The sequence below is a fragment of the Notothenia rossii genome (genome assembly GCF_949606895.1).
Source record: "Notothenia rossii genome assembly, chromosome: 6".
Taxonomy (NCBI): domain Eukaryota; kingdom Metazoa; phylum Chordata; class Actinopteri; order Perciformes; family Nototheniidae; genus Notothenia; species Notothenia rossii.
Window position 1 is genome coordinate 75,865,656 of NC_136909.1, and position 24,402 is coordinate 75,890,057.

At 38.6% G+C, this 24,402-nt stretch overlaps 1 protein-coding gene across 1 annotated transcript in view; it reads left to right on the forward strand.

Moving 5' to 3' along the window:
• Nucleotides 1–24,402, forward strand: part of LOC307044481 (protocadherin-15-like) — a 189,984-nt gene that overhangs the window by 54,325 nt on the left and 111,257 nt on the right. The window contains exons 4-5 of the mRNA XM_079689759.1: nucleotides 5,881–5,895; nucleotides 7,083–7,148. Of these exons, the coding sequence (XP_079545885.1) occupies nucleotides 5,881–5,895; nucleotides 7,083–7,148 (81 nt within the window). The remainder of the gene's footprint in view (nucleotides 1–5,880; nucleotides 5,896–7,082; nucleotides 7,149–24,402) is intronic.

Genomic DNA, 24,402 nt, shown 5'->3' on the forward strand with positions numbered 1-24,402 from the left:
TTTATATTCAGATACTTGGCTGGTATTGTGCCAGACATTTTTAAATGGATTTTGCTGTGCGAGTGTGTAAGTAAAAAAGTTATTTCACGATAAAGTTTTGACAAAGCAGAAAGCAATTCCCAACAATAGTGTTTTCAGATGCAGATAACTGGTCGACCACATGGTGATGTAACAGTGTACTTAATTCATACAGTATAATCAATATATCAGACACTAACTGAGACTCATATTTATTAAAATCAGGTAGAAAGGCAGTGTGCATCTTACATGTCATGTTTCATCGACACTAGAAAGATACAGTTATAAGCATTAAAGGAGCTTTAAAATGTCTCTTTTTGGTGTTTTATAAAAGCCATTGTTGTCATGACATGACTGTGTAAGGGAAAGCTACAACGAAGAAGCACCACCATTAAAATCCAAACTAATATGATAACTCTTAGGCTTATTATTTCTGTTTTTGTTCAGAGTGCCTCTTGGAACACATTAGGGCTTTCTAAGAACATCTTAATAGGCACACATCTAGTAAACATGTGTTATGGAAACATTTTGTTAAAGCAAATATAATTCACATTATAAACCAGATAAAATCAATGAAATGTTAAAGGCTTTGAGTGCTGACAAACAACCAGACCATTGGAGTATCCTCAGAACAACAAGGGAGCTTTCCTGCATGATGTGAACTGTAATGCACAGCTTTGACAGCCCACTCTCCCCTGTGGACAACTGGCCCCCTTCTCCCTTACTATATAACACAAACTGCTCATCTGTTTGACCTGCTGTCTGCCCATGAGCAGACATTACCTGGCAATGTGTGTGTGACTGGACAGCTGCCCCTTTTCTGTCTTACCATCCTATGCCAGGTCCTTGTGGATATGTCCCAGAATGCCACGCTGTCCTACTGGACCTGGATCCATGCAAAATGGGACTGGCAATGGGAATTCAAAATAGTGTCCGTGTTTCCTTTGTCACCATTCATGCTTTTCCTGGGCTGCCTGCCACCACAGGGATTTGTGATAACCAACCTTCAACCTTGAATGTGTTTAAGTATTTGCTTGTCAAACCATAGCTCTGCAGACAGTTCTCCCTCAGTCGGATCACTGGTGTTGTGGAAAAAATACTGTTGTCGCTGGAGGGAGCTTTCCATAGGCTCGGTTATACATGTTCTTATCATCACAAAGGCCCTGATATTTATATGAAAGGGCAGAGGCGTTCATGGTTGCATATGGACATACAGAATGCATTGTTTTATGACTAGAGAAACTTGGGTTGAATTTGCCATGCATCTAAAGTTTGAGATATTAGCTCCCACTTTCCTCTTCGTTGCGTTTGCCCTTTCTCAATAATCTCTCCCAGCATGTTTCCTCTTTCACTCCCTCTCCGTCTTTGACAATTTCCCATGAGTGGCTGCACAGGACTACATATGGCAATCGGCATTTGTACATGTAAAATGATATACACTTCATAGTTATCTAAATAAGATGCCTCTGATCTTAGGTTTGTTTTGAAGGTGTGCCAGATGTATTGAGGCAGATCAGCCTTGATGCTTGTTAGGTTAGTTGTCCTTTTTAAAGTGTGTGTTTTAAAGATCTATTCTTCCAGGGAGATGCAGTTGGATTTATTGGATGCTAAGAAGGTGCTTTTGCAGAAGAAGTCACAATAAAGCACAGGCTTTTGAATGGAATGTCAGGTAAAGAATGCCTTTTGAAACTAAATGTCAGTGAGAAGAATACATTCCGCCACCACCATGTTTCTCCAGTGATACAGCAGTCGATGAGCGTCTTTAGAGTTTCTTAGCAGGTTTTGCATCTCATTTGAAAAGCATGATAAAAACCTTTGTATAGAAAACAAGGGAAACTTGCAATACCTGCACCGCATTTGCTTCGACATATTCACACTGACTAAAAACAAACATACACATTGGTTTTGCTTAAGAAAGCTTTCATTTTCTCTAACAAAGGAGTAGACCCTTTGCATTTTCAAAAACACCATCTAGTTGACTATTACATTATTAACACACTGGGACAATATACACAGTGTTTCCCCTACCATTGCCCCTCTGAAAGAAAGAAACAACATCTTTTATTGACCCATTAACTCTGCAATCGTTTCATTTCATCTCAATGTTAAAGTCAATGCTGCGTTTTGCTGTCATTTATTGTCACTTTTTTCTTTCCTTTCACCAGTGCTTCACTAAAGCGGGGCTTCGCACATTTTATGCATTTTGATTTGCGTTACGATTACAGCCTAAAAGCACGTTTTGGTCACGCTTTTCTCTCGGCTGCCATCCTCTAACGACTCCTCTCTCCCCTCAAACGAGTGTTTTATGCGAGACTCAACTCATGTCTGTGCAAGAGACCAGGGAGAATAACATAGATTACCATGGAAACGGTCAATGTTTTGAAGCATCACGCTCAGCCTTACCCAAAATTCACTTCTTTGAAATGTTGTAGAATAAAAGTCCCCACATGTTGCTAGCTTTTAATAAGGGAACATTTTAAACAAGCATTTCAAATTTTTATTTTCTCCCTCTTATAAATTCAGCTCAGCTCTTATTCTTTATTTCAAATGTCATGGTGTTTCAGGGAAAACATTCGATTTGGTTAATCGGGAGCATTCCACAAATTGATTAAAGCTTGCTTACACAAGTAACACGGACTGAAGTTTTACAGCTGTGAGTCGGGTTGATTAGTGAGAAGATTTACCCCGAGGTCAGATTTGTAAGATTTTGATTGTGTTTGGATTAGGTTTAAGTGTACAGTGCCCTGATTAGTGATTGAACAGCATTTGTTATGATTTGCCTCTATCCCTGAATCAACCCTACCCTTGTTCAATAGTAATTTCATTTGGAACAGAGAGGTCAGGCCATAAAAATACATTTGTTGTAGAAATGCATCTGGAGTATCTGCTGAGGACTGGGAGAGAGCCGCTGCAGTCATATACATCCAGAGGAATATACAGAAGTACAAAATGTAATTTTCTTTAAGGATAAGCACATCAATGGAGCTACTAGTTTTTTTCATTTTGAGCCAACTTGGTGCAGAATGTAAACAAACCATGTTAGTCTACAATGCTCCTGCTTTGTGAGATACAAATAAGTTTAAATTAAATTACAATTGTGAACACTATTATTATATGTGTACATTCAATATATAACGGTTGACCATAGTCTTTCTTATGTCACTGTCATACATTTGCACTGACGTCGAACTCCTTCAGTTATAATAAATGTTATTTATTTGATCTGCTGCCTAAGGATTTCCCATCACAAATTCCTATTTGTTATGGTGTTGTTATAATGTATCAAAACAATTTCCAGCTTTTTCCAATAAAATATTTGAACACATTTCTTTTGATAAGAAAATCTCAGGCCCTTTTTCAATCATACAATTACACTCAATAAATAAAGTTAATAATATGCACATGCAAGCCTTTTTATATCTGGGTACTGTTAAAAACACAAAACCAAGCATGATGAAAAGCTTTGTTAAAAATGTACTGAGGTGTGAGCATCAACTGCATCTCTCATGTAGCCTCCATCCTCTGCATTGTTTCTAACTGGTTACCATTTTAAACAACCATTTGAATATAGATAGAAACATAAATTACTAATGCAACTTGAGAATATGTATTTAACCCTTGTATGGTTTTCGGGTCTGTGGGGCTCGTTTTCATTATTTAGCTAAAGAAAAATTATATTTCAAAATCACACTCAATGGCCTTGGCTCACGACCCACGAACACTGGCTGAGTAACAAAAATATGAACACCACACCATGCATGCTTTGCTTTTTATCTTCATGTGTACATGCTCTATATTTCCATAGTATTTCATGAAAAGCTTGGTGCCCTTCTTTCACCCTAAATCAAGGATGTACAGTAACTTTTTTGCATTGGTCATAGTATTCTAGATAAGTGGATTCATCCATAAATAGTTTTGCAATGATGTATGTTTAATGTTTATGTATGCTAGGGTCTACAGGTTTCATCCTAAATTATCTTGAGTGCTTCATGAGCAGGGGGGGTGGGGGTCTACAGGGGATTTGATTAGACATTGTTGTATGCCAGTAACCAGAGAGACACAGGGAAGTTCATTGTTATTTAATAAAAGCTTCCTAATGAGGGGAAGCTTAACGAAGAATGTAATTAGAACATATCTATAATAGAAAAACATCGGCAAGAGGTTGGGGGTAAATTCAGTTTGATAGTGAACGTCAGTGGCCAGTCTTTGGGTACGTTTTTACATGCATGCATGTGTGTTTCTCACTCTCACAGTGCAACATATGTTTTTGCTCTGATCGCAATATAGGCCCGTTGGCATTGCAAATGGAGGCAGAATTATCTTTCTCTGCTGGGTTCCGCCTTTTGTCTTCAAAGCAGAGACACATCTTTCTCTCCTCTTCAACTACCACTAAAAGCTACATGCACACAAACATGCGCGCATATGTGCACCCGCCCAAACAGACACACATACGCGCCTGAACACATGCAAAACTAACAAAACAGACTGTCTGTGATCCCTTGAAAAGCTTCTCAAGTGAGCGCAAGTAACTTTTATTTCGCACACTTCCCCACGCACACATGTGCACTCCCTTTTTACTTCACAGTACTTTCGCTCAGAGCACATTTGCATACTTATTTGGATGTTGTTTATGTCTCCGATTGTGAGGTATGACCCACTTGCTCTGTTCATTTTGTCGCTCTTAAAGGAAACCCTCATCCTGCTATTTCTTTCGGCAGATGGGTACAGATTCTCTAATTGCTATACATTCATAGAAGTCTGAAATAAGCAGTAAGTACTCCTGAGGAATTATTAGTACATGATGAGTATGTGTTGATAATTATTCCCCAAGGATTTTAGATTAGAAAAAGATTGTGTTTTCTGATTTATTGTCCTGGATCTCCTTATGACCACAGTCATATACAGAAAAGGGCAGGATAAGCTGCACTGTTAATGTAAATCTATGCTAAACTATACATAAACTCTTCATAAAAAATGTCTACATTATGACACCAGCTAGAAACATAGGATGAAATTGCAATCAACGATTTGCATGAAATGTTCTATGTTTATAGCCTCCGGTCTTTCGTTGCAATTGAATTGCTAATCACTATGTGTATCTGCACTTTGGAAACAGACATAAGGACATATGCTGCAACATTACATCATAAGGATGTTATCTCTGATTAGAAAGCACTTTAAACCATCACATTAGTAAAGGCTCAGGAGCATGCATATTTAATAAGCAAACTATACACTGGCAACAGGTGCGTAGTTGCACTATGAAGTCAGATAACAGAAGGCAGGTGTGAAACCTTAGAGCTCTGCCTGTTGGTGTGGTGTCATTGACCATGTGTCTTTCTTTCTGTCCATCTCCGATTACATGTAATGTAAGTGAACACCGACTGACAGCAAGCTGCTTGAGATTCAATATATGTCAAAATGGTAGCAGAGCGATTTAAGAAAGAGGCCCACGCTCTTAAATGCTCTTTTTTCCTTTTCCAGAACACATGCAGTGGTACTTCTTCATTTACCACGCAAAAGTGTTTCAGTTTTTGAATTGATTCATATTTATTATGCACCCCACTGCCTCTCCTTTGAAATAATGTCAGCCAGCAGCTACTGGCAGCAAAAAGAGATCAGCTGGCCATATTTGTAAAACTCTGTGTGTTTCACTAACATGCACCATTTTCTCTAGTGGAGGCGTTTACAGAAAATCCCTCCTGAAACTTGTCTCTCCCTATTTCTGTTTCTTATAATGATGTTTTTTTTCCTTTCCTAACATCTTTTGAGCTGTTCCTCAACCAATTGTTTCATACTTTTCTTTTCTTCCATACTTCTGTCCTGCTTCCCTCTGGCTCCACTAACCCTTGACCCCTTCAGACTGGCAGTATGAGGGTAAGAGGGCAACCATCCGTTGTCTTTTGTTTCATTACATTCCTTTATTGTCTTTCACCGCTTCCCTCTACCTGTATCTTCTCCTCTCTCTTCCCTGATGAAAGACATTTAATCCTAAAGTTTCTTCACATCAGCTGCAGAGTGGCTATTCCTCTACACTAGACACCACCCTTCCTCATGCCTCCCCCTCTCCTCCCCCCATCCTGTCCCATCTGGTGCTGTCTGTCAAGATGCCATTACCTGTGTCATGTGCTCGTACCATCTAGCTGCTGTGACCTCCACTCTCTTCAATGCACCGCTTATAATGTTGCATCATGCTTTGTCCACCCTGTTTGTCTGGTGTTAGTCTCTCAGTCCATTTCTGATTATGTTCCTGTTGTAGCAGTCATACACTCGCCACCCGCTGTAAAACGATGTGGGGAAATGACAGCTTATGGCCTGACAGAAAGACATTGAAGCAAACACTTTGAGGTTTATATCCTCAGACCAATTAACTATTTACAATGTCATTCATTTTATGTCAGTTTTGTGGGCCAATGCTAGCATTGCTCTGGGTTATATAATATTAATAATAATAATACAGTACATTTATGTAGCGCTTTTCCTGGTGCTCAAAGCGCTTAATACTGTACAATTGTGTGTAGCACATTCTATTTTATTATTCTATTGTAAGTAGGAAAGTATTGCTAGCACATTTTTCTAATAATAATAAACTAATTTGCTGAAAGCATCCCATGTGACTGATACTGATTATTATTTATATACAATGATGATGATTAAATTAGTAAGTGCAGCAAGTATATAAATATATGGGAAGGAAAAAAAGATAAATACAGTTTCTCCACTTAACCCTTCTTTTTTTTGTAAATAGTGTTCTGTTTTTGTTTAAACCTCTTCTCAAGCCAAAATGTTCATCTCAAACAATACATTGTATTTTACATGTTTACGATATTCTTTGTTTAACATTTTAAATCTTAACTTGGAAAGAAAACTATAGTATTAAATGAAGTAGTAAAAGGTTGAATACTTCCCTCTAGAATGCATCTAACTCTACACAACTCAGTCATTTTCATAAGCTGCCATAACTCATAATGTACTGTTGGGATTGCAGAGTAAATTATTTAAATAGAGCACAAAGGTATTCAGCCACTTTGATGTTAATTTGCTTCTTCTTTTTGCGTATGCAGAGTGTAAGCTGTCCCGGCCAGGCCCCCCTGCGACCATCGTGACCATCGATGAGGAAAGCCCCAACGGTGCGTACCAAACAACCTACGCTCCACACTTTTGTTCACTACACTACACTCTGTATTCCAGACAGTATGATAAATGCTTTGGCACTCGAATGGCTTGGATGACACAGTTGGGATTGTTTTTGTTGCTTTGGTAACGCAATATACTTCCTCTACTGGGACGTCTCAGTGCTGTAGTTGAATACACTACAGTCGCTCAGCTGATGATCTCTTGGGGGAAGTATGTTATGGGAGATGTTTTGTCAGACATATTGGATTGTCATTTTGATCGTACTTTAAATTAAATATAAATAAATTCTAGTTGTTCTGGTTCTGTGTATGTGTTCTGCTCTCCCTCGGTAAAGCTATGTGTGTGTGTGTCTGAATGAGTGAATACAGATGGTGTTTGGTATACAGATGTGACATGGGGCTGTATTAATGAGATGTGTGGTCCCCACGCAGATTGTCTTTACAGTTGTGTACCTTTGCTACAGCACTACACAAATTGCTGATGCCATCTGTAATGGTAATTGTTAATATCAACAAATGATTTTTGATTAATAATTTCATGGCAACATATCTAGAATGTAAGTTTGAATGGAAGAAATTATAATTAATTTAATGTTTCACTACTAAAAATGTAAGTAGTTTATCATGAATTTGAAACTAAATTGTTCACTTTCTATCTGTAAACTAATAAAAAACGACCTTTCCCTGCAACGTTATACTATACAGAAAAAAGTCTTGATAAATTAAATGGGAAATTACATAGTCACAATATGTCACAATCCTTTTTTCAAACTGTAGAAATAAAATAAAAAATTCTTACTAATGAAAAGTTAATTTCTGAAATCTATAATTTAATTAAAGATACATTTTAGATCCCTTATGAATAGTGTAACAAATTAATAACATGTCAAAATAGTCTTAGAGTTATCTTGCATTTTCACATTTCCACTCATCCAGTTGTGTAAACTACGTCCCCCCTAATGATAGAATGTTAAAAAGGCTATGCCACAGAAATGCAGCACTTTAGTCATCCCCTCTTTTTCTCTTCTTTCTCCATCATCTTCTGGCCTCTTCTTCACCTGCACCCACTTCTCAGCTCTCTAGTTCTCTTCTCCTTTCCCCTCTCACCTACATGAGTGTTGAGCACTTACCATCTGCGTTTTGGTGATTTGCTCGTGTGTAGATGTGCGATACTGTATGCGTGTGTATGTGAAAGGCGGAGCTGCCTGGGGAGAAGCTATATATTCATTGAAGAAATGAGAAATGTATTCCACTAAATGGAGCAGGTGTGTTTGTATCATCCAGTTCTCCCTGCAGATATTAGTTCTGCAGGTTAATAGAGTTTAATGAGCAGCTCTGACTGAAGATAGAATCAAGAGCTTGTTTATACAACAGAAAACTATTCCACAGATGCTCCACTTCCCTGCAATATGTGCTCTGGGCATTGTTTCTGGGTGGTTTTGAAGGAGAAAGTGTGTGTGTGCACATATGCATACACCTTATGTGCATATTTGGATCCCAAGAGTCTGATTGGGTGGCTCTGTGTCAAATGAGGCCGCCATTTGTCAATACAATAGCTTCCAATTCCTGCTGTCATTCTGTCTCACCTACTCCTTCCTTTGTGTGTGTGCAGCTGTGATTTGGGGCTTTGATCGATTGCCGGGGGAATGTGTGAGTTGGAGGTAGCCAAGCCTCCATCGAAAAGCCTCCCTTGCCCCACATGCGCCGATGCACTGTGTGTGAGGGATTTGCGCTAATCTTCCTCATAAAGCACTCATTTACCTGTGATACGAGTCTCTTCTGGCTCCCCCGTCCTTTTATTTACCTCTCCGTGATGAAACGGCCCAGAGCCCATCCTTCCCATAATGGAATATAAAACAGACAACCAGCCGTTATTGACCAAAGCAATTATGCTTCTAAATGTGTTTCATCTTTTCTCTTCTGTCACACAGAAACCAGACAAATGACAGATAATAAGATTCCATCTTTTCTGAGAAGTACCCTTTATATTCATTCACGTCATTGCATGGGCGAGCAAACAACATAATCACCCGTCTGTCTCGCTTTGTTTGGCCTAGGTCAGAATAGATAGACAAACAAATACATTGAAAATCCTGTTTTTCCCTCCTCAAGAGCCAATAAAATATAGGGTTCCCTGTGGAAGTGCTGCGTTATAAGATTTGCAACTGTCAAGGCACTATAGTTTTATCAGCAGTTTATGGATTGTCTTGGGCGGAATTATATTTGACTGAGTTAAGACAATAGACCTTTTCTTGACATTGTGAAATAAGCCAATTTTCTTGGTTCTAGCTTCGTGTCAGCGTGCCATGTTTTATTCTTGGTGGTTTTCACTTTGGAGAAGCAGATAGTCCCAAGGGAATAGCTACCCAGTTGCTCAAATGAAGCGTAACATGTTTAATTTATCCAACCTGCTGCTTCTGCAGACCCACTGACAGGTGCCAGACACAACACATGAAGTCTAACTTGCTTTGCAGAGTAGATCTATATTGAGGAGACACAGCTTGTTGTCTATCGGCTCCTCTGCTTATTCGGCCCCTATGAGCTAAATCCAAAAGCAGTTAATCAGATTGAAGAGATTTATATCTCATGGGATGGGAGCAACTGAAATGAGGAGATGGGGGATGTTTCCTCCTTGATGCAATTGATAGATTTCCTACAGTACAACAATCAGTTCGCCCATACATTAACTTTGCCTGGAGCGTGTGAAGATCCTCTCAACGTTCTTCTTATTGAGCAAAAGCTTATTGGAATTCAGAAATGAGTGTTGCTTAAGGGCTTTATTAAAATAAGTCAATTTAGCATTCTTTTATGTGGTGTATCTGCCAAGGTAGATTTACCATAAATGCTGATAAATCATTGCATGCGCAGGAAGGCTGACATCCATTTGAAGTAGACAATCAAAGTAAGAAATCCTCCACAACCTGATGATGCAAGTAATTGTATCACTCACTGAATTGCATGTTTGACCTCAAATATTACCCGTCCCGGATTAGCTGAATTGCGGCGAGTAGTTTGATGGGTAATTACACCCAGAGGTAGTGGAAACCCTTAGCTGTTTCGCCTTTGCTTTGGCACAGTAACTCACTAACTACAAATACTATATATATATATATAAACCATTCAAGTTTGAAGAGAGATAAGATTCGCCCCTTGGTGCGGGAGAGCCGGGTACGAAAACTGCCTCAGCGGTGTGAATGAAACAGGTTTTAGGTGTCTAGCTCTGAAAATTAGATGTATTATTAGTTGAATTGAGAGAGGGTTAGTTATAACAGGTTCATCTATTATTTATTTATTTATTATTCATCATTGTAAGCACTGGCCCGGGCAGAGGTCCAGCTTCAATGGCTGCTGCGATATACCTACAGTCGACTTACATTGATTGTTGTGACATGCTCTTTGTGTAATTCTTTACAAGCCTCCCATTAAGGCTAAAGTTGTTACCAGTATGAAAGCAGCACAAAAGAAAGAATATAAAACGAATATTACACCATGTTAAGTAGCACTGCACAGAATGAGGTATCAGTATCAGCTACCATGCCTCTCAACATTAAAGGTGCTATTATTTTCTGGTGACCAAGTTTCCAGATTTAATTTGAATGTGCTTCCCATTGTTATATCTACAGAAGAGTCCTACAAAAATAAAGAGTGCTTTTTAGTTCAATTATATAATGAAGAGAATCAGATTTTAACTGAGAATGGCACTCCAACACAAAGCAATCGGAACTGTTGCATCACTTTAAGCCATTTTGTTGTTTGACGTACTCAATCATTCAAGTGATAGCAAGTGCACTCTTTTTGGAAGGAAAACAATATCTCATCTTGTCTTTTAACACTCATATCTGAACTTGCACCAAAGTCGACGGCACAAAGCTCGTCTGATAGGAAGTGAAGTGACAACTGCAACAGAGTCTGTATGAAGACGAACAAAAAGAGCAACTTAAAACTGCTGCAGTGTTTCAGCAGTTTCTTCTGGTGTTTTGTCAATTCAGATGTTCTGCTTCTGTTGTCAGACGTCTGGCAACAGAGCAGCCTTGACACGGCATTAGAAGATTTGATGGAGCTGATATGATGACAAACAGAAAATATTGAGTGCAGATGCTAAATACCACGCAGTCCCCTTTTAAAGGTCTCTCATTTATAAAGCTCATAGACAGGCGAATGCTTTCCTTCTGAGCAAAATAAAAGGTCCTGTGTCTGCCGGTTTGCCTCCAGGATTGAAGGGCTCGGAGGCAACTCTAGAAAGTGTTAAATGTGTTAGCAGGTTTAAACAATTAATGAGAGGAGCCAGCCTGTACGTGAGTGTTTTCCTCAGCCTCCATGGGCTCATTAGCGTCTCCCCTTAAAGTTAATTCAATCCCTCACACTGTTTCTCTCCACCGAGCTTGTCATTAGTTCGACCACATCATGTTGCTTCAATTCTTTAAATTGTGTCAGCTTAAAGCCCTTTACCTTTTTTTATTTCAAGACTTTAAAAATGGTGATTAATACCCTGAGACAATGTCCTTGAAGTTGTACCGGCCCGTCCAGACGGCGGCGTGCGTTGAAGCTTCAACGCTTCGCTAAACTGCATTGTGGGAGCGTCGCTACGAGTCGCTATGCGTCGCTCGCGTTGCTCGCTGCAAAAATTTAGCAATGTTCAACTTTTGAAGCTTCGGCAGAAGCGTCAGCCAATCAAAAATATATGCCAGTACAAGCTCTAGCCAATCAAACCGCGTGCTTGTGTGTCTGGGGCGGGAGATTCATGTGATTGGTTGTTGGTCGAGTTTCAGACACGCCCGCCGGCAAGCTTCAACGCACGCCGCTGTGTGGACGGCCCGTAATTGTTCTTCAGGAGAGTCAATGCTAAATCAGAATTATAAAGTAAAGTTGTAGGGCTCATTTTAAGAACAAACGGACCTCTGGAAATTAAATGTAGTTCAAATATAGGGCCAGTTTTTCTAATTAAAACTGAACTCCCTCAGACCTACTGTACATGATAAGAAGGTGATTTTAATTCCATTAGTTGCACCTGGAAGGCAGTAACATCTCCTCTGAGGTAACAACAGTGGGCTAAGACTCTGGTAAGCATGGATCACTAGGCCCTACTATGATGAATCAAACACCCATTGTCCTGAATCCCACTAGTTTCCGACAATAGAAGTTGTCAGCAGGGGAGCAAATTGATGTATGGTGCATTCAGTGAGGCCCTGTACAAATAGCAAACAAAGGGCATGATTTGTAACCCTTTTGCAAAGTGGAGAGAAAAAGTCTTGATCCCTGGGCAAGGCATTCGCTCCATAGTTTGCCACAAGAGAGCACAGTTAACTACAATAAGTGTTGGCTGACTAGCCACCATTTAGTTGCTGCCATGATGTTAATCCAGGAAATAGAAACGCCTGGTTTGAAGATATGTTAACAGCCTGAAATAAGAATAAAACATTGGTAACATTGAATTGAATCACTTATACATGAAAGCTACCGAATGTTCTGCATCAATGCTACATTAGGATTTGGATATTAATATTTCAAGGTGGAATACATAATACATTGGAAAAAAGAGGAGTTCCTTATGGTACCTATTGTAGCAGCCCGAGACATTGATTATGGTGTCCCTAATGCATAACAAGGATGTGATTGGCCCCGGTGCAAATATTGTTTTGGGCCCCCCCCCATCGCCCCAAACATAAGCGCACGCTGATGCGCTCACACACGCACGGGCACACACAACCACTCATAAGCGCCACATGTAGGCTATCAACAACAGCCTGCCCTGGCCTCAGACCACCTCAGCCTGACAACGGCACAGCGGACTAATCAAACAATCACTTTACAGAATTAATCGAGATTTCACAGACGATGTATGACAAAAAAAACTGTCTAATTTTGTCAGTTTAGCCGTTCCATCTCCTTGTTCTCTCTTGTCGTTTCTCTTTTGAGCGCCACTCTTGTGCTTTGGTTTGCTGTGCATTATAAATGCAAGCTATTCCATTTTGTATTATGCTGCCAAACTTGCTGCTGCTAGCTACAGTACATATAACCTTTGAGGTTGATTAAACGGTTCGCTCGTCACGCAAGGTATCACATGACATGAAAGGGAGCAAGGTCATTGGACAGACAAATTACAAATCAAATTAGGTTGCTTGGTTACTTTGAAGACTGCGTGAAGCGGTTAGTGCCATTGGGGCCCCCAAAAAAGATATTATATAAAAAATAAATTTAAATTAAATATTTTTTGTTTGCATATGCCCCCTGGCCGGCTCTGGGCCATGGTGCATTGTACCGGCTGCACCGTCAATAGGTAAGCCACTGCGTTATAGTGTCACTATGTAATGCAGACACATGTTTGGCAGAAAGCACAAGAGACTCATTTTGTGTCGTGAAGTGCCTGTCATTACTCCTCCCTGTTAATTTGAAATATATTCATGTACATTTGGGTTACCTAAGAAACATGGCGGCAAAGTGCTGAGAAATTCTGATCACATTCTGAAGTACACATACTTGTTACATGTTGGCCTGCCCACTCTATACCAATAAAGCTATGTGCTGTCAGTATAACATGCCTCAATTACAACATTGACAAATATGTCAAGGATTCAACACAAACAATGTAGATAATGAAAGTCAGATCAGAAATGAATCTGCTCATTTTGTTTGTTGACAGCAGCCTGATACATAGAGCCAGCTTAGTTAGTGTGAGTATGCGGCTGTACATGGCTACATGGAAGAAACAAAGCATACATAGAAGGATCTGAAAAATGATCAGTCCCTCATCCCTCATAACCACAGATAACACACTTTTGAAGGTGTACACAGTGGAGTATAACTACTTCCCAGCCGTCGTCCCGTGGCAGTGTCAGTCTACTCACCCTTTTCCAACCCCTAACCAAACAATTCACAAGTCTGGGTTTTTGAGAGCTGTGTGTTTGGGGATGATATTTTCCAACCACCAAGTAATTGGTATTGAACAAAAAAAAAAATAGTCCTCATTTATTTTATATCTAATGTCTGATTCAGTTTGGTTTGGTTATGGTTCTCTTTTAGAAAGCGTTTTAAGTATCCTATTCCCACAAGGTTTGCCTTTGCAGATCAGGACTCTGGACATTCTAGTTTTGCTTAATAAATGCAATTTAGCAGGAGAGAAAACATCTGGGCAAATCTGTCTGGAGATACCCAAGTGGCCAATTTGGTTTTGTAGAGCTGTGAATCTGTTACTCATACAAAACAAGCACTGCTGCTTTGTGTGCACAAGCATTAGAGCATTTACAATATGTTTTTGTACTTGTTTCTGTAGTTTTTGTTATCATTTTATGCAGATGTCTGATTATTTCCATTCCCAGTAAACCGTATTACACCCAGAGGAATACACAGTCTCAAACATCCCCTGGTCTCGATTCTATGACCAACTTCACTTATGATGATTTCTAGGTCATCAATACACAATTAAAGCATAGCTGAAAGGCAGGATTAGTCCTCAGCACGTGCTCCTTTTGGATTAAAAACTGAAACGGGAGGGCTGGACATGCAGGGAGGCTCAATTATACACTACAGAAAGACATTGTGATACCTCAATACAACATCTTTATTTTTGTATAGTTTATGTACCTAACAAGCGTGTTTTTATACTTTAATTTATGGTGAATTCTCAATGGTTTTCAGATGTTGAATGTCTTTGTTAATCAGATGAAAGGTGTCGGCCTTCACTTTCCCGTTTACTTGCCCATAATTATACCACTAGAGGTGTTCATGGTATTGTTTTTTCTTTAGAAGTGGGGAACACATTTAAATGTTTGATGTGCTAATAAAGAGAGCAATTATTTAATATTGTGAAGATAAACAGTCAGCATAATTAATTCTGTTCCGGTTGTATTCACTCTGTGCTTATCATAATTACGCTATGAAATAGGCCTTGCACTGTTACATATTTACATGGCCATACATGGATTCAGTGGTTTGAATATCAATGTAAAGTGCTTAGTCTCTGAGATTCAAATAACCTCTGAGTCACAACTAATGTCTGAGTCAAATTACTTGATCTAATTGAATGTGTTTACTTCATGCATGATCACAGAAAACAAGTTTGAAGTGAATCTTTTGCACTAAATTCACCCTATCTATGGCCAGATTTTTTTTTTTAGGGCTAATAGAAAAAGGCCTATTCCATGAGTGCTGGTCATGGTGTGAGCACACAGCCCTCACTGCATTATTCAGCTGATTTTCCGCCAGAATGTGGTGGTATTGTCAACTTAGATTAATAGTGTCATCATAACATATGTGTTTTTTTTTTATTCTCATTTCTCCAAGGGAATCCCTGTGTTCTTTCACTGCAGCATCCCCCTCTAAGTACGTGAAGAGACTATAGAGTAGGATGATGGTTGCTAGTTTTCCACCTTGTGCTATGGCGGAGAAAAGTGGCGAGATCACTGCAGTACATTAAAAGTTACATGCTGGCCATTGCATGAACAAAAACAAAATAAAATCCCAAAAGTGCAAAACAATGGAAATTGTTTGTCGATTTAGTTGAAATATTTAAAAGAGAAAATCAACATTTGTATTGTAATCTTGACATTCAAACTGTTTTTTCTATAGCCAAGAATGTTTTGATACCATCATCAGAGGAAATATCCTGGAGCTGCTCCACTGAAACAATGATGCCAAGTTTATGGACACCACAATGATGCTTGGGGCGATTTTAATGATGCTAGCATTTTCTGGGTCATAACTATTAACTCTGCAATGAAACAAAGGTTAATCAAAACCTCCTTGAATCTTTGTAGTCGCACACAGCTTTTTCTCCATAGGAAGGCTTAGGTTGCTAGGAGATGGTCTGATGTATATTCTGCATCATCCGGCAACGAAACAACTGTGTGAGCTTGCAAACATTTTATTTTTCAACTTTTGTAAAACCTGATTTTTTTGTTTTATTTGAAATACAAAGACTAGGGAAATCTGAAAGCTGTCTGTATTGTAGGGTTTATTTAATGTTTTGTCAGCTGGTTAATAAGATATGGAGCAATTATCAATTAATTCCCACCATATTGTAATGAGATTGTGGATTAGTTTAATCCTCACATTAGGCTGAATAGATGTTAAAATGATTGGTCATTCATATTTAATACGTGGATCTCATTTTCAAGCAAAACAAATTTGCAAACCTATTACAATGTGTGATGATCAACAACAGGGATTGAACCGTCACTCTCTCTTGCTACATTTTGTGACACTTCAGTATGGTATCTAAAAAAACACAAGCATAAATCTGTTTCAAAATTCAGAGGTTAGATATATACATGTAAAGACACTGTTCTCTTTTTAACTATTACAAAGTTAAGGAATATAAATATTGTATGGATTAATAAATATAATCCCCAAACTAATCTATCTCAAACACACACACATCGGGGACACATACACACGAACACACAAACAAACACACTCGGACTGATATTTTAATTATTTTGAAAGCTATATTCTAAATTGTCCATAGTGTTCCTTATTTATTTTTGTTGAATTATTGTGTTCATAGGCCTACATTGATCCCACTTTGTCCTTGTGATTGTGCATTGCATGACGAGGTTAATGGAAGTACTGCTTTGTAAAAGGAGAACAGGTAGCTTGGCCTTTTGCTCCTGTTATTAGCTACAGTCTTTCTTAATGATTCTTTGGAAGATCTGTGCTACAAAGACAAGAACAAAAGCATAATTGCAGCTGGGAAATTAGAAGCTTATTTGTATCTCGAGCACAGCTACTGTATATGTCATGTCTGAGCCCCTCTTTGTACCAGCTCTCTCTGAACCTTCAGCTGTTAGTTTGGCATAGACAGTATTCACAGTCCCACTAGTTTGTCACAAGTGATGTGGGATGGGAAGACAACAGTGAGACAGTTTGGCTGCAGACACAGCGTGGCCTTCTGTTTCATTCAGAACTGAGTATGTTTATAAGGAATCAGTCAGCTGGGGGAAATCAGGTTAAAGCAGCACATTGCAGTTAAAACGCACTGCAATAACCTGGTTAGTACAACACCCACGTCAGTAATGAGATTTCTTCCCCTAGGTGCTTTAGAATATTTTGGAACTAAGGCTTAAATACTTAAAGTGTGCTGGTGATACTGTATGTGACACCTGAGCTTGAGGATTTCAGAGTATTTCGAGTCCCTCTCAACAGAGGATCCTCTGCAGTGTGTGAGCACATCTTTTCCTTTCTTCATACTAATGACCAAGAAATCAATAACAAAGCTGTATGTTCCAAGTTTCTCCTAATGCCTTACCCCTATTAAAAATAACTTCCCAGGTCCAAGTTTATGAAATCATTTTACTGCAGGAAGATGACAATAAATGTGTTCCTCTTAAAAATGATGTTTATTTGTAATCAATCAATCAATGTTTATTGATATAGCCTAATATCACAAATGTTACATTTGTCTCAGTTGATTTCCCAGTTTTAATGAACTTGCATTGCCTTGAGACTGACTTACTGGCTTGAGGCTGTGTTGGGACTTCATAATGTTTCATAATGTGTTTAATTACTTTAGCACTGAGTAGAGGCAGTTTTAAATGTGGTTAGTGCAGACTGGACTGGAGCTATTTCAAATTGTGTCACACATATTTTTGTCTATATAACTCAATCTTCCAGGTAGTGCATCTGTCTTTAGAGGTTTCTCAATACTCAAATTTCCCCTCCTCGACTCCTATCCTCGACTCCTCTCCTCGAGACTTGGTGCCGCCCACAGGAGATGCGAATATATACAATTTCAGAATCAAACAAGTATGAGAGCACTCTCATAATAACGTAACACAATCAGAGACTGGATATAATATATAAGAGTCGAGGAGTCGAGGAGGGGAAATTTGAGTATTGAGAAACCTCTTATGAGATTGGTATATTTCCCAGAAAGTATAACACATGTTTGGATTATAAATGTTTCAGATTCATGTAGCAAATATGCATACTTTCTTCATCTTGCCCTCTAACAGTTTTGGGTGTATTGGCGAATATTCGTCAGTCGCTAGCTGCCATATCTAGTAATAAGAGAGATGAAGTTGCCCCATGTCTGATGTCACCTCAATGTACAGCTGCATGGAGAACTGCTTAAAAATGTTGCCAGTCCTTGGATTGAAGTCAGTTCCAATACCCAGGACATCTTTCAAGCTAACGCTCTAGGAATGCACAGAGTCACTCTCCCATTCATTATCAATGGAGCAGCTCCGGGCTGTAAATCAGTATGACATCACAGATGAAATGCTTGGTTCCTAAAATTTGAGCTTAGGACAGACTGCTCTTATGTGGAATTCGGATACTAACTGAGCTTGCTGCAGCCGATTCAGCCTCAGGCTGCGGTGGTTTATTCGATGCCCCAATTTTAAGATGCTGCATCCTACCTACCTCTACTGGTTAAAAATATACGAGTAAAGACTTGAGTCCATTCAAACGTAGATTAGATCAATATCTTAACAACAATATGTATTTGGCTGGCCTTTGCTCTTACTGTTTATATCATATGTGAACAGTTGTTAACAGCTATTATCTCATCCTGTACAACCACAATGGTATTTGAAGCAGTCGAGCCCAACTTAACCTTGGTTCAAAAGACATGCCTTGCATTTCATGTGCTTATGCGTTCATGTAATTAAACATCATCTTTGCAGTTCATACAGACGCAAAGCTATCTAGTATTTAAGCATTAGAACAGGGGTGGGGAACCTTTTTCCTCTCAAGGGCCATTTCAATTTTTACAATATCCTCCGAGGGCCGTACAAGTTATTGACCTCTGCTTAAAAATACTAAAATCACAGCCCATTCATTTAGCCTTTCTTTCATGCTCTACAAAGAAAAAGCAACCTCTTAATCCAGATATTTTTACCATGACTCGCGTATGCATGCACGTGCACGGTTGTGGCATGACCACCACAAGAGAAAGATAGATATGGACACAAGATGTGTGCAAATGTATTTAGTTTCCTATCCATGTGAACATGATTTGAGTGGTGGGGGGGGGACCTAACCTCCTCTAGGGGGGTCCGGGGGTCATGCTCCCCCGGGAAGATTTTTTTTTAAATGTTGAAGTTAAAAGCATCAATTTGGTGCACTTTGAGAGCAACATTAAGAGATCTATGGATACATCTCTCAACACCCATATGAAACAGAACTGTAAGCATATTTATTTTTCTTTATGGATATTTTACAAATCACTCCTTTCAAACTGTATTCTTGTTTATTAATAACAACTTTTTTTACCGTCATATAGTATTTTATACATGTTTACTTTATTCTGTTATTTCTTTATAACTATAATGATCATATAAAGATGTGCCTCAATGTACAACCTCACTGGTTGTAGAATAAGCTTCTTATATTCGTTAGCATAGCTAGCTAACCAGATGCTAATAACAACAAAGTTATTGACTGTATGATCAGTATGACAGATGAACAGATCGCCACTGGGTTTACAACTAAAGACACAGCCACGTAAAAACTGCAGCATGTGTACGGCTCCTTATGGGTACTGCAATTTTTGGAAGACCCGGAGCGACGATCTGGATCTCTCCCTCAGAACTGAACCCTATGAGACGAGACATATACCACGTGATGACACGTTTGGCTGGTGTTGTGTTCAAGGACCCTGACCTTGGCTAGGAAAAACAGGTACTCCCTTGTTTAATTTTTTGCGGTCTAGATTTCTCCAATTTTTTTTTTTTTTGCGTGTGTTTATAAATTACCTTGAGGGCCATACCAAATCGTCTCGCGGGCCGTATACGGCCCGGGGGCTGGAGGTTCCCCACCCCTGCATTAGAAGGACTTGAGTCATAATGTATTATCTTTTTAAATGAGCTGGCTATCAGATACATATCATGTAACTCAAAGTTATGAATGCTCTTTCGATCAACAGAGTACTCGATAAATGCTTCAGCCTATTTAAAAGGCCTTGAAAGTAAAAATGCACGTTTTTTGAATAGCCCTGGATAATGCCAGTTTTAAATCTTATGATGTACGAGCCACTGACACATACAACATGTTCAAGGCTAATGCAAATGCTTTAAATCCTATCCAAAGTAATACATTGTGACTGTGATGTACTGTACTGAATATGTAAGATTACATTATTTTAGGAATGGTAAAAGACATCAGTATGTAGAAAATATATGATATGTAAAAGTAGACTTCAATGTTCTAGGGACCTAATTAAAAGTTAAATATAAATATGTTTTTATACTGAACAGCAGCTTACCTAAATCCCAGGAGGACCAAAGAGCTTTGAAAAAACCTACATCTTCTATCGTTCTTAAGCAGACAAAGCAACCATCCATTTAAATGATGTCTATTAAGAAGTAATGCTGATGGCCTATTGTACTTTTCAGCATCATTATTAAGTCTAATTTTCCATCTTTCCTAAACCCACACAATTTCCTGCCACTGTTTTTCTTTCTTGGAAAGCTCAAGACATCACTGGATTCTAATAATAACATATCTTTCTCTTACAATGAGTGTTGTATTTACAATGATGAAAACATAACATATTGGCCCTTTGTGATGGTTTGAGGCATATGTGATGGCCATCTATTGTGCAGTTTATTTTGTAGATTCTCGTAGGACTGCATAGAAGCTGCCTTGACTGTTCTCATCACACTGCAATCTGGCGTAAAAAACAGAACCAAACATCATTATTATGAATTTATGCAAGTTGCGCTGTCAAAACTAATTTGCTGGACCATTTTGTTTCTTTGGCTTGCATTCAAAAGGAATATAATCATTTCACAAGAGATATGAAATCATCCTGACTGTGTGGCAAAAATGGGTCAGACTTAATTACACAATAATGCATCACATTTGTTTGTTCATTAGTTTATTTTTGATTGCAGTTTGAAATCGGTTGCCACACAGTAAAATATCTACTTTGAATGTTATGAAAGTTATGGAATATTTTTCATTTACTTGAAAATGTGTGATACATCTTTCATCAGTCTTCATCTAAGGCAGTTCATGTAATCAGGCTTTATAAATAAATGTATACAAAGTACATCTGTACCTACAGTGTATACCTTACTTTTTGTTACCTGCCTTTACGTAGACTGAAAATAAAACCAACCAGCCTTAAAAACAAGTATACATTTTCACCAAGAAAAACTTCAGGCATAAATCTGTGATCGAAAACAGATATCAGGAGCAAGAATTGGGCACCAGCCAAAGATGTTCCTTTACAGTAGCTGCCCTTTCCAGTATGTTCATCGTGAACAAAGCAGCCACCAGTGCAGAGGTGTGAGGGGCTGATCTGGATACTGCACAAAATCACACTTAAGATTGTGCAAAAATGATGAGACGATGTACTCTAGGCAGACAGTACAGTATACCCCTGTGTATTTAGTCAAAGAATGGATTACATGTGTGAACTTATCAAACAAGCATTTATCATCCAGGACAAATAGTTACTCCAGTTTGTGTGAATCAGAGGTTTTTCAGCTTTTACAAAAGGTTACAGCTGAAGCGGATTTATAGGTGTTTCTCTGGTTCCATGGATGGCAATAGCTGTGTGTTACCTAATTACTTTGATAAAGCCTGGACTTTCCATAGTGCCTTCAGCAGGTCAATATTTCAATTTGTCTAATACCGTGTTTTCTGACCAAATATAAGCACACATATTGACATACCCACTTTTTTGCTAGGTAGCACTGACACTGAGGACTGCATTCTTAGCTGTTTGTTGATTCTGGTATGACACATGAAATGCAATCTAGGAAGGCAATTTTTGGAACGGATGCTAGGCTTTTATATTGTAGTGTTTGAAAACCTATTTGTATAATATTTAAATGCATTAGAATGTATATGATGCTCAGACATCGTGTATAAAAGAGGTTTTGTAAGGCATAGGGAGAGCAATTTGCATTCCTTCATACCGCAGGGAACAACTTTCAGCCAGGAAATGATGATTGTATGTGGGTACAGTAGCGATATAGCTCCTCGCTAAATTGATGGGAGAAAGTTGATTTGCCCACGCTGATCGTCATTATGTTCAGGGGCCCATATAAACTCAGCATGGGAATATTGTATGTATGACTTGCACCTCACCCACTATGAAAATGAAAACTTTTCTCCAGAGGAAGAATCTCTGTTTGAATAATGAAACAGCTTCAGCTTATTTCCTTTGTTGCTGTGACTCTGGTTTACTTTGGCAGACAGGCATACACAGACAGATGTTTCTCATGTGAAATTATATCAAAGGCAATTAGAGGTTATTAAGCATTTAAAGTGCCAAGATGGCCGGGGTATTATATCCCTCCTCATTTGGTGGTGGCTGTAAAACACATATTTTACTTTTGGCAATGTGTGCTGCACAGTGTGCCCTGTGACAGCTGGTGCACATGTTTACTGTATGTGTTTGTGAGTGTGTGCCTGAATAAGTGTCAAGGTTTTCCGAGACAAATACTTCTAGTCTTATAATTTGACTGCATAAGTTGCTTTCCATTATTTCTGGTTGGCCAGGGCCACCAGTCATTGTGAGCACACAGACATGTTCAGTCCTAAAATATCATCGTAGATCATCCTCCTCTTCCTCCTCTTAGTCATGTCAGGCATCATTGCTCAGACTGCAGTGATGCGTTGCAGATGCCCCACAGTCATGGCTGCACAATAATGTGATGGAGAAAGGTGTAGGCTACTAGATATTTTTATATTTACATTAAGTAATGCTCCCTAGATGTTGTACTTCTTGTCCGTCAAAAGAAAAGGCTTTACACATAAAAAAAAGTGGTGATGGACGAATTGGATGTTATTAAAGACAGAGGATCCACATACTGTTTTCTCCCCCTATTTCGAAAACATATCTTTAGTCTTTTTCCATTCTAGTATGTAAATGAAAATGAACACGCATATTGAACAAATGGCATGTTCAATATGCAATGCAGAAATCTGTAAATACTGGCTCTTGTGATGTCCACACATTCAGTTACATCTCCATATGTAAGTTAAAACATGCTCACTTTTATGCAAGGATATGTTGCTATGTGTTTTCTGTAAATTGATGGGAAGACATTGAGAAACGTCTTCACATGTCTAGAGACGGGAATAACAATAATTCAAAAAGGACATTACAAAGAAATTCTCTAGGATTGTTTGTGGTGAAAGTATTGCCCATTTTTTTTTTAAAGGAAACATGTTTTATAACTGATTTATTCATACTGACTTTGTTCAACAGCATTTCTCCAATGCTGACTTACAAACTCCCCCAGAGGGCTGCAGGGGTTACAAATCAGGTGGTTTTGTCATCTTGGCAAGTTAAGAGGATTTACAAATGTTTTGGCAGCATGTATAGATGTCCTAAAGACAGCTTTGGCCACAGCACATTTGTGCTTCGTCACTGCTCAAGTAAATCGGTGTCATACAAATAAAAGTGGAATAGATATTATGAGTGTGAATTAGATGTTGAACATATGGGATTATTAAAGTCTAGTCCCAGCAGAGGCTTTTTGAAATGGCCTAGTAATTTTAGGCCTGCATTAAAAGTTAGCATGAGACTCAAAAAATAAAGCTTTTTGTGGTTAATGGCCACCTGCATTAGTCTGCAAAGCAGCACTTTAAAATCTTCTGGTTTGTTGCAAATGTGTTGAAGTTGCTTCAAACAAGTGCAACATTTTGCTGCAGTGGTTCAAATTGTGAATTAACATACAAATGATTTTAATCTGTTAACGAGAACTTTTGTCCTCCATGAACTACAACTGAAATTGTTGTTAGGTTGTATACTGCAGCTTTCAGGAAGAGAGCTAACATCTTATTTTTAGCCCCAATGTTCAACAAAATACCACCTACATGTGTGCATGTAATATTTACTCTCATTTGAGGATATTATTTGAGTCCAAATAATGTCAAAAAAGAAAGAAAATAAAGTTATTTCATTAAATGTATGCAACAACAGATTTATTGTTGCCATGTAAGTCTTTAGTAATGAAACAACTGCCTTTTTGTCACCTCTCATACCCACTTATATTTCAGTTTGCTTTCTTCTGACATCCTTAACCTTTTATATATCATATGCAGATCATGGATTGAGCTAAAAGCATATTTGAAATAGGCCTCAATTCTAACCTAATAAACCGCAATCCAACATTTAGATTTCCTTCTAAACCTCGAGCCCTATCAGATACAGCCCTGTAGCCTTATCTTGTGCCATATCTACGGTTGCCAACATTATTGATATTTGGGATAAAAGTAAGCTCTGTGTGTTGTCTCTATGGGGTTAGTCCACTGTGAAGCTAAGATCAGAGGCGCCTCTGACCAGAGATGA